The sequence below is a fragment of the Topomyia yanbarensis genome, chromosome 2, assembly GCF_030247195.1.
Source record: "Topomyia yanbarensis strain Yona2022 chromosome 2, ASM3024719v1, whole genome shotgun sequence".
Classification (NCBI taxonomy): Eukaryota; Metazoa; Arthropoda; class Insecta; order Diptera; family Culicidae; genus Topomyia; species Topomyia yanbarensis.
In genome coordinates, this window is record NC_080671.1 from 332,889,357 (window position 1) to 332,907,130 (window position 17,774).

Sequence of the window (17,774 nt, forward strand, 5' to 3'; positions counted from 1 at the left end):
CTATAATTTTTCTGCCTACATTCTCATTTCTCTCTCGATGCTGCTGTCATTCGCTAGTGCAGGACGCCCAGCGCTGTACGGCTGCCTGTGTGCAAAGCAGTAACATGACAAAAAACTACTGTCCCCAGTACTGCCACCAGACGCGAGCGGTACAGCTTCTCTTTCCTTATTTTACATTTTTTAATATTTTCATTCTTTTTAATATTTTTATTCAAAAATGACTACAATGAATGCGGCTCATTTATGCCATGGCCGGCATCAACGCTTTCGTGTGCGGGCCTCTCCCTTTGACTATGCAGAGAAAAATGTACAAAGCGAGAGAACAAACTTTACTACGCCACACTCTCACCGAGCAGTCGGAGTACAGCAGCAAAACAAAAATGTATTCTACTGCTGTACGAGAAAATGTACTCGCTTTGGCTACTGTTCTGGCAAGAGCTGTAGTGATGCGTCGCTGTAGCGGGCTGTACGGCTTGTGCAAATGTAAATATATCGAAAAAAATGTAGTTTATCGGTACCGTTGGCATCCCTGCCAGCAGTACACATACTAGAAAAACGTGTTCCGGTGTCAGCAACTTGTACCATGAAATCCAAAAATCGGAAAAGCATGTTAAATCACTTTTTGTACTGAAAAAACCTTAATTACTACTTCTCTGTTCTTCCTCAAGTAACAAAACGGAATAAAAATAAAGTTTCGTTTACTATGGAGCAGAGCTGCCAGATGATATTGTTGAAAATCTGTATCATAGTTATAAAAAACCTTTATTGGTCTGCAATAAAGCAAAAGAATTTTGATAATTGATGACCATTTAAAAGTTTGAAGTATTATCTACTATAAATTCAAGTAAAGGAATTCAAAATGAATAATTTTACGTTATCTGTACATTCCCCGGTTCATTTTTTAAAGGGTCCGCCAAAAACGGCATCAATTCAAATTTCAAAAAATCTGTATGAATATGAATTGTGTAATGAAAATCTGTATTAAATCTGTAATCTATATCATGTCTGTATCTGCGCTTAAAAATCTGTATAGTACAGAAAATCTGGATAAATGGCAGTTCTGATACGGAGCAAAAAAACGTCCACCTGTTATGTCCGGCTTGCTATCCAAATGGAAAGGAAGTAACACAGTAACAAATTATTTTCTCTGTTTGCACCGGAGTACTTCCTGTTTCTCCTGGTACTGGATCAAACATCTTTACCCACTGATCAATTAAAACCGCAACAAAACAATCAAGAACCGATCACTTTTTCGGTTTTTATTTTTCTAACTAACGATAGGATCGGTAAAGAAATGTAAGAACGAATAGAAAAGCAGGAAGCAATGAGTTCTCGTTTTTGGAAAGGAAGGGATGGGCTCGCTTATTTTGAAAAAGGATCCGCAGATCCCGATTTAGTTACCTTATTGTTAAACCGCTGTTCTTGGCCGCGTCTTTGTTTAACTTGCTTTGATTGGAATTAAAGGAAGCAGGGATTACGTCAACAGGGATCATCTTCCATCACCTATCGTTGCAGTGGATACTTTCTTCAGGCTTGCTATTTTCAGAGGGTTCCTTGGCAGCCGATTTCAACTTGGTTTCCAGTACAATTGTTTCCGTTGGCGGAAGTGGCAGCTTCTGCAATCGTAATTGTAAATAGTATTTAGGTGCTGCTAAATTGAAACTTTATTTACCTGCAATGCTAACATTGTTCGCCCGCTTATGAAATATCGCTAGCTGCGACAAAGAATAAATTTTCAGCCATCTTCTCGTTGCTTCACACAGGACATTCACGTGAACTGTGTTTCAACGTTTAACGTTGTATCACGTAAATGTTATGTGTGAATCAAATAATTCATACAGGATTGTCAAATGTTGTTTATAGGAATCACGTAATGCACGATGAAAGATGGAAAATATTCATTTACGTGAAAATTCAGATACAATCAAACTGAATTATTTTTTGAGTGTAGGAGGAGGGTGAAATCTCTCAAAAATGCTACGTCATTTATGGATGCAGCCATATTGAGATTAGAAGTTGGTCCACTTCTTATACTTTTCTATGCCTTATCATATAAATCTTATGAATTTCGTTATACGCTTTGCCGAGTGCTGGTTTCCGATAAAAATTTGCCTGGCAAACCCTTTAGACAGGGTATCCAAAACGCCTCTACCGGAAATTCCGAATTTTCGTAGTCCCAGCAAACAAAAAATGAAACAGGAAAATAAACTACTTTTATCGTTACCTTTAATCCTTCTGCCATTTGCTAAGCTGCTGCTACTGGCGAATAAGAGACTTCAACGCTTTCGGCTGACCGGCACTTTCGCGGGAATATATTTTCTTCCGCACACACGGCTAATCCCGCGGGCTCGATTTTTACACGCGGGCAGTTTTCTTCCTGCAAAAACGTATTTTTTCGGAGCTTTCACGATACCGTGACGTCGCCACTTTCGAGGTTAGAATCGATTTCCCCTGTCTCGTTTTTTTCAGCGCGATCACAACAAACCCCCGTCTTTCACAATCACCGCCACCGTCGCTTGCTGAATAGCGGATTCAGCACAGGTTTTTGGCAGCAAACGGAAATTGCTACCTACCTAAACCCTGCATTATTATTTAGAATAATGCAACAAAAATTATCTAACCTAGCTATTCTAATATCAGCGTTCGCGAAAATTAAAAGCAGTCTTCGCAAATGAACATCGTATACAATTTTCGCTCTGGTTCTGTGCCCATATTAAACCCACGCTTCGTGTACGAACTCAAACACGCTATTTCGTACCAAAACACGTGCACATGGCGTGCGTATATACATTAGGGTGGGACAAAAAATAGATTCCAGCTCCGAGCAACTTTTTGGGTACCATTTGGGTCCTAGAACATCTGTGCAAATTCTTAGCTTGATCCCTGAAACTATATTTTTGCGCCCATTGATTAAAGTTTACATGGGATTTTATATGGGAAAATGGACTTTCACAAAATAATTCCTCTAGGAGTCATCTATTGCTTCCTAAAAATAAACCGTTATGTGGTTTTTGTAGGAAATTTAACAAAGAAACTAAGTCTCGAAAACTACGAAACGATCTGACGCTTGAGTAAAAAGTTATTAAGCTGAAACCGATTGATGCTCTGATGATTGATAAAATATTCATTTTTTCTAGCACCACTGTTGTTGGCTGTCCAATTATATGCAATATTTTGTTTTGATCTTCTCTTAATGTGTCTAAATCATTTATCTATACTGCTTGGCTACATCGCAAGAGTTTTGAGGGATAAATTGAGTCTTCTTTTGTACATAATAACAAAAAATTAAAGATTTTGTATATAATTCGACCGTCCGCAGCAGTGATGCTATGAAAAGTAAACTTTTCATTAATCTTTTAGGCATCAATCAGTTTTTGCTTAATAACTTTTTCCACAGGAATCAGATCGTTTCGTGGTCTTCTAGACTTTGTTTCCTTGACAATTTTCCTATAAAAATCAGACGTCTATTTATTTTTAGGAGTCAACGGCCGACTCTTGGAAGAATTAATTTGCAAAAGACGTTTTCCCCATACGAAATCCCATGTAAACTTTAAACCGTGGGCGCAAAAATATAGTTTCACCGATCGAATTAAAAATTTGCAGAGTTGTTCTGGGAGCTAATTGGGATCCAAAAAGTTACTCGGAGCGAAATTTAATTTTTTTCATATAACCATGTCCCACTCTAATATACATAGGTTCGTGGCACCAGTTTTCTCTTTCTCACTCTCATCAACACTAGCGTTGATTCCTCTTGCTTTGTGCGAATCATTCTCATATACGTACCCGTTGTACGTACACAGATGTTTGAACTAGAGTTTGTACATCGTTCGCTTAAGGCGAACCTGTACATCGAGACAAAGCATGGTTGAGGTTGAACGCGTGCACGAAATATAGTAAGCATATAGTGGGCAGCGGTCTGAGACGATGAGTCATGTTGCAGAAACATTACACTGTACGGAGAGTGTAACACAAATTAGGATAATTTTCCACCCAGTGCAAAAAATATTTCCTTGACGGGTTACAAACAGCATTGAAACAAAACTTTTGTGTGAGAGATTTAGTAAGCCTACAAGGTGCCGAATTGCAATGAACAGCAGATTACAGTAGGGAAATTACATGCCGAGAAGCTCTACACGCAGCTATTGATGAAACCGTTTTGCCTTGTTCAGATTTTCGGCAGCTTCCTGATCCCGTTTTCTTCACTGTTCGTCGTAGGTTCGAATGACTTGACAGGCAATTTGCTCGTGCGGAGAGTGGAGCACACCGTTCGTGACAACCGGAACGTTAAGAGAGAAAGTTTACTGTGAAGTCCGATAGTATAGCAGTGTACAGAAGTAGACTCCATGGTAGATTTATGAACGGTTAAATTCCGCAAGGTTTCAGGAAACCAACTAAAGTAACCGCGGACTGATGTCCCGGGGCCCAAAGAACAACTTACCACTCCGAAATAACCAAAAGCGAAACGGAAATAATTTCTTTTAAATAACTTTAAGACACCTTTATCTTCGTTCGCAGACTGGAAAAAACAGAGACTGGCATCTCCCAGTTTGTTATTTTTATTTCTTGTTCTGCAAGATAGGTACGCCAAAAGAGCTTAATCTAACTTAGGGTATATTTTTTTATATATGTTGTAAGTAGCGGTAAGTCCACTACTCGGGTTCTTGTTTGCCCGGCTACTAACAGAATTTCGGATTTTCGTAAACGATCCCGGAAGCAGCCGCAGTGCACTTCCCAGGGGGAACCTTTGTCCACCCTGCTTCGTTCTCCTAGGCTTTTAGCTATAGAGGAGAGCTAGGCTCGTTTGACTTATCCTCTATACCGAGAACGGTCGGGTCGGTTCCTTGGGTTTTAGCCGGAGACGCGAGGATGTTCCTTTACTGTTAGCTGTCCCACTTCGGCGAACCAGCATCACTTACACGAGTATCCGAACCACGGGTCGGCACTTTCCGACAGGGATTTTCACCGTCGCACGCGCGCACTGAAATTATGTTATAGTGGCGGGAAACTGTCCCGAAAATAAACAAAACTGATCGGGCGTCTGATCCATGCCGTGGTCCGTCACTATCTAACCTTTTTACGATGGCCGCCTTCTGCATGACCAAAACAAAACGACACACCGCCCTTGCAGCATAACCAGCAACCAATTCAACAGCAAGAGGAGAGCGGTGATCTACCTAAGCCCTATGTTATTTATACAGAAATATGAAACAGAATTTTCTACACCTATCTAGGCCAGTAAAATCGTTCACAAAAGCTAAAACAAACAAAATTTACAAGAAAAAGTGAACGGAACAGTGGTGAGTATTATGTTACATAAACAATACACTCTACAGAGTGTATACGCAAATAAGGGTATATTTCCACGCAGTGTTAAATTGTTACCCTGACGGGTTAAAATGTTATTTTCTATTTGATTATATTGTTTTGTTTACGTTACATTTCCAATTTAGTATATTGGGTGTTCAGCCACAAGTGGTGACTTTTCATCCCTACAGCGTATAATTTAGTGTAGTACTGAGTTATACCCGTCATTGAGTACATACCATGTACTTGAAAGAATGCCTCCAAACGCGTTTATTTCCACTTCTGAGGTCTCACAACACGTTTCTGACCGTATTTAGCCTCGTGCCATTACTCGGAAGATATTGTGGAGTGGTACAAAACTAAGGAGGTCAATTTCGTACCAAAAGACCTTTGGCCCCGAACACACCGGAGTCACGGCCAATTTAAAAGAACTGGCTCATTATGAAGAACGTCTCCTACGGAAGTGAAATCGGAAGCAGAAATTAAGACAAAAAATCCCGGTTGGCAACATTGGAGAGGTAAGGTATAGAAGTTCTGTATCAGAGGTGAATGGCGACATGGTTTGGCCACATGTTGCACAATAATTCAGCCCCAACGTTGTACAAGATCTCATGAGCAGTATGTATAAAGGAAGTCCCACATCAATTTCGTTACGGAAAAAAACTCTGTAGAAAATTACCTTGTGGACCGTTCCTTTTCAAACTTTTAGATAATAAAATACAACCCATTGGCGAGCTTTTGGCATATTTATTTCATTCAACTTTAATACCATAATCGTCCGCTCGCACCTTACGTTTAACTCCACTCATTAGATTCTGTACAACATCTGGCTGCAGTTCCTTCTACATAGAAACCCACTTTTTCTTCATGTCTTTCTCCAGAGCTTTCACCATTCATTCAAATTCAACCCGAACGAACCACAATACAGTTCAGTAAAACGCTTGCCTTCACCCCAGCCTAATGAATTGCTGCTATGGATACCGAAGCAACAACACGAAGAAACAGAAACAGGAACGAATATATCCACACATGCTTGCATAAGCACGTATAATTATAATGATGAACAGTTGCGAGTATCATTGAGAGACAGTATATCAGTATTCTCTTCTCTCTTGAATAGTGGTCCCTTGTTGCTTGGTTGATTATTTGGTGGATTTGGTTCACGAAGATACAAGCTGTTGAGCCATTCAGATTCATTGTGTAATGCTGAATCTGAATATAAAATTCATCTGGCCATATTCGCGGTTTTCAGCCTATTTCGCTACGCCAGTTAAGAACATATGGCAACAGGAACCGCTAATTTGATTATGTTCAGGTTTGAGGGGGAAAAATTTGAACATGCGTTCACGATGATTTATAAATTTAGGGAAATCGTTGATATTCAAACATCGATATGCATTTCATCAGTTTTTTGGATGTTGGTTGCTCAGATGACTCAAAACATATAGGTTCAGTTTTTTCTAACATTGTATATCTACCTTACGAATATTTGGAATTCTATAATCGTGAACCAAAACGAAGTGGTTATAAGCTTGGTTATAAGTTATTCGCATTTAACAAGGACGATATATGTTTCAAACTATGATGTACTATATTCTTTTCCTAAATGTTGTGCAGACTGGTTAAATGTTAACAAATATAATATTAACCACAAATTTGATGAGCAAAATTTATGACTACTGATTAAATTGGATAATACCTACTAACGGAGTACGGCATATTGTGGAATATTTAGTAATCAGAAAATTACTTCGAACTTTGTCTAAAATTGAGCAGGAATACTAAAATTACACATGCCTTTCAATTTTTGGGAAGAAATTGATATCCCGCTTTAATGCTTTAATGATCTGGACAGATCAGTTCGCTGCAATTATTCCGAGCTTGGCGAATAAAGTTTTATTCAGAATATCCTTCAAATGAATCTTGACAGTTGATTTTAAGGGACCACTTCAATGAAAAACATACACTGATAGCGGAAGTATTTTAGGAACACTGCTACTGAATTTTGACAAGGCACGTTGAGTACAAAAGCAAGGGTTACTTTTGAAAATGTCTTTTGTAATAACCCATATTCACAACATCCATGCAAAATTCAGCCGGAAGATAAGACATAATTCTGGCTGGTTCCAGTTAGTATTCCGGTTCCAGTGACACAACCGTTTCTAATTAGAATCAGTTGTGTCACTGGAGCCGGAATACTAACTAAAACCAGCCAGAATTCCGGCTCATTTTCCGACTGGATGCTCAGCAAAAATGAAAATGTTGTACACGCTAGGACACAAACTTCATAGTTGACATTTTCTATTGTTGGTAGATATAGAAATCTAACATCGTAACGTGCTGCAAATATACAGAACAATTCCAGGACAAGTCCTATGATTCTTCTCCTTCTTATAATCCTACATGTTTACGTCTCGAAGCTATGATAACTGGCTCATGGGACCAGTGCTATGCCAGAATTACTCTTTCCAATTGCTTCGCAGCCGATTGCCATACAAACCTAAAGTCTGAAGTGCTGATGTCCTTTACTGTCTCAAGAAGTCGGCTCTAAACAACTCGGCTCATGGCCGTACGTCTTCAATCACAAATAGCTTGAAAATATTGCAAAACACATTCATTCTGGTCAATCTTTCTAGGACGCTGCATCTTTTATCTGTGGAGCCCATTTCGCGAACCTTTTCTATTTGGTTCTTACTCGACATTTCCAGCACACTGCAGCGACAGATGGGGATGTTATCCAAGCAGTTATCGTGATTTATTGATCATACACCGTCTCCTTCGTCATCAATGAACTCCACCATAAACTGTTTACAATATATTCCGCTCGAAAATTTTGGTCCTTCATCAACTCAGTTTTGTGGCAGTATTTGATAAGAATTTTGTAGATGATATCTTTTGCGCACTCGAAATATTTTTCAATTTTGAAGATGTATCTAGTTTTCTCAATTACCAACTAATTTTCGCCAAACAACCTGTAAGTGATTTAGTTTTTATTTCAAGGTCCATAAGCATTGTTGGTTCGGCTAGAGAACTGGTTCCTGATTTATGCGAAAATAGCTTTGGGACTATTCGCGGGCCATATTCATGAATATTTCATCATGTCGCATGTGAAATAATACTGACCAGTTGCATCAAAAATCGTATAAAGGAACTAAATTGAATTTCATTTGGAACTAATTTTCTAATCTCTTGAGAATTCGAGGATATCTGGGTAATCCCAGGTCCCCTGTTCTATTCGATTCTCTTTCATTCAATAAGCATAAATCGCTGTACGCTTGGGGTGGATAGTAGTTTATGAAAATAGAAGGTCTCGTACCGTATTGAATTGTAGAAACAATAATGCATTATTATCGAAGCTTGCTAAGTGGCTTATGAATTCAAGATAAAAGCTTTCTTCCTGATCCCTCCAGCTGACGCGGCATTGTATATATTTGCAACCACATGAATCCCCAAGACAATTTCACCTGGATTTCAGAACGCGACTTCTGGAGGGTTATCTGCAAACAACAATTATTTTCGCAGTAGATACATCATACGCTAAGCTGATCAACTCAGACGGAAAAATTCGTACACCATCACTTCGCTCAGACAAACAGTTCGCATGGAGTTTTTCGTCAGAGTTGGTCAGCCTAATCATAGCTAAGCTGACCAGTTCTGACGTTTCTTCTGCACACAATCCATAAAGTATACGAACAAAATCGTCGAAGTTGCACTGCGAGGAAGCACTGTAGTCCACATCGCCTGTTACGAGCAGTTTTCCAGAAAAGATATAAAAGGTGCCTATTACTCATGCTTGCTGTTTTATATTACTGTTAGTGCTCATGTAGTCTACTCAACATTGGGCTATAGTTGAATTTGAAAAATCAACTTCAACATTTCTTCATTTTCCACCGCATCGACTCTCTAAAGTTGATATAAACCCTTTTCAATTTGCCTTCTAGACATCGAGCTTGACGCCAAGGGAAGTCATGTCATTTTTATCAACAAACAAGCGAATCTATAACTAGCTGGCCATGGGATTTGATTTTGTGCAAAATGTTTTCACACTGTAAGAAACGATCGAAAACAAATGGTCAATTATACTGGCATGTGTACATTGTTTTATTTCATGGAATTGAGGAAAACTCTTACCTACATGGATTTTTCCGAATTTCGAAATGTTGGATATTCAATTTAGACCCCATTTCAACCAATTTCACACAGTGCACACAAATCTGCGTATGCCATAGTGTTGCCGAAGTGCATGTAAACAAACATGCATTTACAAAAAACTTCCCGACAGGAAATTCCGGTTCCTGTAATATTTTTCACGGAACTGTGAATTATGAAAGTTTCTCCTACTTATTACGAAGGGATCAAGGTATGTTGAGTGTTTTCTATGATGTAGTTACGAAGATAACTTGTCCAGAGAGCTGCAGTGTCAGAAAGCGCCATTATGGATCGATCTGCACCGCACTCCAATTTTGTCGGACAGGAAATTTTCGTAACTACACAATATTTAGTTTGGACGAGTACTTTTAAATGTTTGTTACACTTTGTTTTAGGTATTGAAGAAAATTGGACGCGATTCTGATTGCCACAACAGAGGAAAAAATCAAATAATACAGGTGCGGTATTACCACAGTTCATATTGAAGTGGTCCGTTAATGCATTTATTCTAATGGGGTTTTTCATTGAAAAACCCCGGGGCAGTGGATTGCACTGGTGTTGCATTTTCTAGCAGAAGAGCAGGCTACTAGACGTGTTTCATTCCCACTACTGCTAGAAAGTGCAAAACCAGTGCAATCCACCGCCCCAGTGTTTTTCAATGAAAACCGACATAAGTTAATCGAGATTTTTTTTGCAACCAGGCAACCAAAAATGTTTTCAAATTTTGTTAAATGTAAAAAAATCACCCATCATTCAAAATTTGTCAACTGGTTAACAAAAACTTGACACAATTTAACAATTGCATTCATCGACATATAAATCAAACATGATTTACGAAATTCATCGTCATGTGAAATTAAAATTAAATCTAAAACATATTGCTCGTATATGTCAGGTTATGCTTGGTCTAGTCTCCCCATGTTCCCCTAGCCCTGTTTGTATTTTCACAATTCGACAGATTCAATAGGTTGAAGAGAAAACTAAAAAATAGGGCATATGAAAAGCGTACAGAACATGTACCTACCACGAATAAAAATAATAAAACACAACAAACACATTCTCGTTATGAGCGCTGCTGTCCGAGGCAGCTAGGTGGCATCATTTTTCGTACCTACATTCGCACCCACCAAGCAAAGAGAATCTGGGTGCCTATGTACAGTTTTTTATGGAGAACGAATGGTGCACTGCGGTTGATATCTCTTCGAATGGGAGAGAGAATGAGCAACGGGTATTATTACGCTATGCTCATATACCTACACTATAGAACAGTAATGGTTCACCAGCCTCGGTGGTGGTGAACCAAAGCCGTCAACTCCGCAGCTTAGTGGTGAATGGTTCAATGGGTGGTATATTCGTGAAGCGAAGAACGAATGAAGAGTGTTGGTTCTTTTTCAGCTGATTCGTTTTCCAAGCTCTGTCTTTCTCAGATTTGTCCTCCTTGGAATGTTTTCGTAGTGTCTGCTTCATAATTGCCCAGTATTTTTCGATGGGCTTGAGTTCCGGTACGGTACATGTCTTTGTGACGCCGTTGCTCTATGGGGCGGCATGTGTCCAAAAATCGAAAACTGCATCAACTCCAATTTATTTAAATTTTATACTGAGTATTTCTGTATACTCTAGCTACGTGCGTTTTCTCATATGTTCGTATCTCTGATGAATTTTGCTTGAAACATATGTTCACATATGTTAATTAAAAGCTTATAATACCAGCTTTGTGGTAAAATTATTGGAAATGCATACATATTGTATCGGTATGGAGTTTTATGAAAAATAACCTTACGATGCATAAAATATCCCTAAATTAGACCCGAGAAAAAAATCCCCCCAATGTCCCCCTGAAGTCTCGATTGGAGATGCAAGTATGATGTATCTTCTAACTTATAGCGAAGGTTTCAGTTGCCCATATTTGCCCTAAGGTGAGAACGCTTCAAATGAAATTTCGATGGCAGTCACAATAAGTAGACATAACAACATAACACAGGTCAAAATGGTTTAGTAGTTGGGAAGCTAAAGGTTATTTCCGAAGTAATTTGCTGCTTAGAATCCGAGTTCGGTGTTAAAATGTCAGGATTTTGAAGTTGCGTACTCGAAAAACTGCGTTTTTTCGAAGACTGCATATCAAGAAGACTGGCAACTCTGTCCGGAATCGGGAGACAGTAATAGCCACGCCACTTGCGGGTAAAGGTGGTACTTCCCATAGTGATGCACACACACATATACACTTTTACATTAAGCTTCCTACCTTCCTCCAATAGAGGCACTGTAATCTCTGTCGCTTCTCGGAAAACTCTCTGGAAAACGACTTTTTTGACTTCATATTCGTTCTCTTCAAGGAAACTTCAAGTCCATTTATCGTATCAACGATAAAATAATTGAAAAAGCAGACATCTATTTACTTATCTTCAAATACATACGTGAAAATATCTATCTGTCACATTCGCGACTTGCATTTAGTCTCTGTCACTCTCTGTGTTAAGGGTTAAAAACAACTCTTTATGGGTATCGTACAATATTAGCAACTCAAACAAGCTTTTTACGAAAGAATAACAGACAAAATATTTTTGGCCACCTGTTTGTACGAGACCTTCCCATAGTGCGTTGGCCTCGTGCCATTTCAGGACAACATTTGAATAGTGGCATGAAGCTAGATCCGGTGAGAAGATCGTAGGGCTCTCGTGTTACTTCAACAGAGGAAGCAGACGCTTCTGTAGACATTCCTTGAGGAAGATCTCGACGGTTACAGTCTCGGTAGCCACGAACGACACACTTCGTTGGTCACATCAGCAGATCGCTTGCCAAATCATTTTTTTTTATTTCGATTATAGAGGTTTTAACCTTAAGGTCATTCGCCTCTTCGGGTTAGAAAAATCTCTTATGAAAAATTTCCAACCCTATGTGCGGGGTCGGGACTCGAACCCAGGTGCGCTGCGTACAAGGCAATCGATTTACCAATACGCTACGCCCACCCCTGCCAAATCATTTATTTATTGGTAAACTTTAAAAGTTTCTGCTTCCTTCCTTTCTCCGGAACATCAAACTTGTGTTGGGCGGTAACGAACAGTAATCTCGGAAGCTGACGGAAGTCGTAAGTAAGTCTCATAATTTATTCTATAAGTGTGTTTTATTTCATTTGCTTATTATCAAAAATAGTTTTTATGAATAATACACGAAAATATATTTCCTAAAAATTGACGATTTATTTCAATTTAAGACAATCACTCGATATGGCTCTACTTCAGGTGAACCGATCATACAATCCACCTTCGATCAGGTCATTCGGGCGAGTGCAATAGCTGTGTTATGTTGTTGCATTGAACGTCTTGCGCACACAGACGCATACAGTTTCACGCGTGCACAATCCGCGAAGGAGGCAGCTCCATAACATGACTTCACCACTTTACAGACAAAGTGCCAACCCGCGACAGGCCACCATACCACACCATCGCACCGCTTCCAATGTGCAGCGCTTTCGGCTTCGACTCTCTGTCGGTGTGTGAGTGTTGTGCAGCAACAGCCGCCACTGAGACGATGGCCCCAAGAAACTCCACTTTACCACACTCTACACTACTTCCTTTAGTTTAGTAGCGACATTCGAACCGTTGGGACGGTGTTTCGCTGCCAGTGCGCGAGATCGTTTTTAGCTGGTGAGATTTTTTTTTTGCTTCAACGAACGAATAAGTGACGAACCTGACTGAGCTGTTGCAGTGAATTTTGAGTTTTATTTTCGAGTTTGTAAAGCGGAGGCAAAGGATTGTGCAATAGTGTCGTGACCTGAGGTGAGCGGGAAGGTACAATTTAGTTGCTCCACAATCAGCTGATAGTTCTTCGACGGGAAGGGGAATTCTTACAGTTCCGGCTACGGCGCTCGTAAAAGAGAACTTGAACCGGTCGTCGCGAATGTGTCACCACGAGTTCGCTATGCAAGTGTTTGGAGTTTGAATCCACGGTCTTAACGACGTACCGCGGGCTAGCAAGAGAACCGGAGGGGTAGGCTCAAGCGGCAGCAACGGCAGCTAGCTGAAAGAAGGTGGTGAAATCGATATTGTGCAATTGATTGGTGGTTGTTTTCTTTCTTTTCTACACATTGCTATACTGGTTGGCAGCGTAAGGGAAGAAAATGTGAAAATTGTGGTTTGTTCGGCGAGTGTTTTTTTTGGTGTGCTGAAGTTATCAAAGCATCAGTCGAGAAGATGGTAAAATTTAATTGCCATCGGCGTGTGTGTCTATAAGTAAATTGCAGCGGCGCTAGCAGGAAAATAAAAAGAGGAAGCGTTAACTGGCCAAAAGAAATCCCAAGTGCGGTGAGCGAAAGATCACACACACTCAATCCGACCAAACATTGTGCAGTTTTCGTTTTGTTTTGAGTGTTGAAGTGAGAGGAAAAACGAACCGAGATGGGGCACTTTCAATGCAAATCGCTTGCATACATGTGCATTCTGTTGCTGAATGTTGGATTACTCTTGCAGCAATCGTCAGCGCAGCAAAGTAAGTGGATGATTTTTTTTCTTTCTCTATTCTTCCAAATTTCCTACACACTTGAGCGTTGAAGAGTTGAACGTCAGGTATTATCATTTTTCCCACATACAGGGGGTTACATTGTCATGTCAAGCCATTTGGCAAAAAGGTTACCGTTTTGCATTGCATGACACCAGGCAGCGCGGGATGGTTGTGAATGGAAGAAGAAGCAGCATTTTTGCATCAAACAAACCTGCTATCGACTCCGCAGGTCTTTCATTGTTTGCAAGCGACGAACCCACGGAGTTTTTGGGGGCACCCAACCGAGCAACCGTTTCACGTGCGTAATAATGACGTGATAAGACGTCGATGGATTCGAACATTGTTTCTAAGACAATCATGTAAATCGACTAGACGCAGGGTAGAGTTTCTTTTGGTTTTGATGGTTATTTACTGTGTGTTTGGACATATTTAGGTTCCTGAACTCTACTGATTGGAATCGATTGTTAGTACAGAAGGCTAATTTTGCGTACATGTCCGATGACAAATTATAAATTTACGTGATATGATTATCTTTCAATGGAATTGTTATATAAACCATTCCGATATGTTAGCGATATTAACATTTATAACTTATTTCTAAATATAAGTTAACAATGTATTGAACACATGCAGTTGGGGATATTAGTTACATCGTATGTAGGTTTCTTGAAAAATTTGAGTTAGCAATACAGCTTACAAATATTGCAGGTTACTCCAAATTACACGGGAAACATTTAGAAAATCATTTTAATTTACATTGTAGTCCTGTATTGTATACGTGTAGAAACATACATATTATTTTATTGTATTACCTAGAACACGAAGATGTTACATTACTTTTGGTTTGCTCACAAGAAAATTGGAAACCATTTATAGCGTTAATCCATGGGGGCAGCGCCTTTGACAAATGTCAACGGTCGTCAATATCGTTATTTCACCGATATGTTCTTTTACTCGTATTACTAAACAAAACCTTTTGGGAATTTCGGGAATGACTCAACATAAAAACCGGAAGTGCAGATCATTCTGTGTAAAACCGCTTTGTGTCTATTAAAATGTAGAAATCGGTTAAAAACTTCACAAGACAAGGTTTACTCGCTTCGTCATGGAGAACCTGCTAGGGGAATCCCTTGATGGAGGGTTCAGATTAAAGGACTAAAGAACTATATGAGAAGAGGTTGGAACCGACATCGTTGCAACAGCTCTAAGGTATTTGGGGCAACAGGCTATTAATAATGTTTGCAAAATTGAATGATTTTTGGATATTTTTTAAAACCATAGATGATGACCGACTTCTTACTTATGATTTTCCGTATGAGAAGAAGTTTTGTTGGCTGATGAGACATACTGAACGAAAGGTTTCTTTAGTATTTTTTTCAATTGATGACACCAATAAACCGTAAGCAACTGATGAGCTAGAGGCCAACACTGAATGCGTTATTCATGGAAGTTCTTCAGTTGCTCTATTTTATTATTTTACTTAACGAATAGAAGCACACTTTGTATCACCAAAACTTATTCAATGATAAATTCTGCATCTTACTTTCTTATCACAATTAAACATCGCATAGAATATGGGGTTGATTCAAATAGTGCAAAGCCTTTCTTACTTTCAACTTTCTTACAGAAACCTTTCAGATAGAAACATTGTAGATTAATACATAGCTTCTATGCGATGTTTAATTGTGATAAGAAAGTAAGATGCAGAATTTATCATTGAATAAGTTTTGGTGATACAAAATGTGCTTCTATTCGTTAAGTAAAATATTTATTGAAAGAAACCTGTATCCAGTTTCATCGTGTAATAAATACAGGGTCCGGCCCTCGAAATGTAACAAACTTCAGACAATTCGCGCAGCTGTCGTACTGGAATCAACTATCTAATAATTGGTTGCATGACAGTTTGGAATATTATTTACTAGCGTACAAAACTTGACAAACATATGATTACGGTTTAAAAGCCAACTGTTAAAATTCTCTTTAAAAGGAACTTCCGGACAAACCGTTACTGGTCAAACACAGTTCACAGCAGTTTATGAAAGAGAATACTTTTTTCTGTGGTTGGCGTGTAACGGTTTATCCGGAATTTCCTTTCAAAGAGAATTTTGACAGTAGGCTTTTAAGCCGTAATCATATGTTTGTTGAGAAAAGAATTTTGCCAAAAGTGAATGCAAGAAAAAAGATCAGCGATGGAACTCAAACGTAATATTGGAGTTGCTTGAAATTTAGCTGAAAAATTACAATCAACGATTGTTCGTGAGTTCGAGCACCTTAATATGAAGAAAGATTTTGTTTATCGCACCATAACCAGGGCCGTCTTAAGACTCCTCGGGGCCCCAGGGCACTTTTGAACGAAGGGGCCTCTATAGTTGAACAGACGTAAACAGATTAAGAGTTACCTTCGATGAATATGATAAAGCGTTACATCATAGAGATGAAATGAGCCTATCGAGGGTTCCAAAATAAGACATTCACACATTGTTTTAACATGACGTACTTGCTAAAGACATCGAGGACGACAAGCAAGTGTTGGTTGCCATGTTTGCTTTTTGGAAGGGTACCGCTGTAGTCCACATAAACCATTCGCCATGGTGCATTAGTCGCACGCGACTGACCCATTTCGGGTTGGACTGGGACGAAAGGAGCTTTGATTTCCTTGCACGTCCCACATTCTCGAATAAACTTTCGTATTTCTGATCCCATACGGGCCAGTAATAACACAACCGCACTTCTTGGATCGTTTTATCGTATCCCACGTGGAGAAAATTCTCGTGGGTACGTTGGATCAAATCTTGACGGAACTCGGGTGCTGGGACGAGTTTCCAACTCAACCGCGAGTCGCAGGGAACAACTTTCGAGTTTACATACTTGAAAAGTTGATCATTATCCACTTTGAAGTCGGTATAATCGTCAGTATTTTGGATAACTTTGGATTTCATGGAACCGTACAGTCTGAGGTGGACAAAGCTGAAACGGCTGCTACGGCCCGGGATAACGCATCTGGAACGACATTGTCCTTGCCTTTCCGGTGCTCGATAGACATGTCGTAGAGTTGTAATTCTAAACTCCAACGACTCAAACGTGAACTACTTTTCCATTTAGTCTTCAGTATCCATGTAATCGCTGACGAATCAGTGACCAGTCGAAAATGATACCCTTCAAAGTTACCTCGGAAGTGTTCAACCGCCATTATCACCACCAGACCTTCCTTCTCAGTTGCATGATAGTTCCTTTGGGGGGTGGTCAGTTTGTGCGAAAAGTGGGCAACTACTTTCTCACCCTCGGGATACTCCTGCACCAGAACAGCAGCGACTGCTGCGTCACTAGCGTCTGTCTGAAGGATGAACTCTTTGGAGAATTCTGGCGGGACTAAAACTGGAGCAGTGACTAGAAGTTCCTTAATTTTAAGGAACGCGAGTTCTGCCTCGGAGTTCCAAATTAAGCTCTTGGTTTTCGTTTTGAGCAGATCGCTCAAGGGAACAGTGACTTCACTGAACCGATCCGGCGGTAATAACCGCACATACCGAGGAAACGACGAAGTTTCGTCACGGTAATCGGTCTCTCGTAGTCGAGAATCGGTTGAATTTTGTCAGGATTGACCTTGAGTCCGTCCTGATTCAACAAATAACCATGAAACTTTAGTTCGGGGGCTCCAAAACGGGATTTTTTCTAAAATGATGGTTAGGGTGGCTCTTGCTAGACAATCGGCCATCGCTTTGGGTTGCTGTATGTGATGCTCGAACGTTTCGCTTACCACGATGATGTCATCTAGTTAGACGAAAACGTAAGGTTCCCATTTACCTCGTCCTAGAACCTGGTCCATC

The 17,774-nt window shown here is 39.7% G+C and overlaps 1 protein-coding gene across 3 annotated transcripts in view; it reads left to right on the top strand.

The window, feature by feature from the left end:
- The first annotated feature begins 13,044 nt into the window (after positions 1-13,044).
- LOC131683952 (mucin-5AC) overlaps positions 13,045-17,774 on the top strand; it is a 297,456-nt gene continuing 292,726 nt past the window's right edge. For all 3 annotated transcript variants that reach the window (XM_058966370.1, XM_058966371.1, XM_058966372.1), the window contains exon 1: positions 13,045-13,938. In XM_058966370.1, coding sequence (XP_058822353.1) covers positions 13,848-13,938 — 91 coding nt within the window. In that variant the 5' untranslated portion in view covers positions 13,045-13,847. The remainder of the gene's footprint in view (positions 13,939-17,774) is intronic.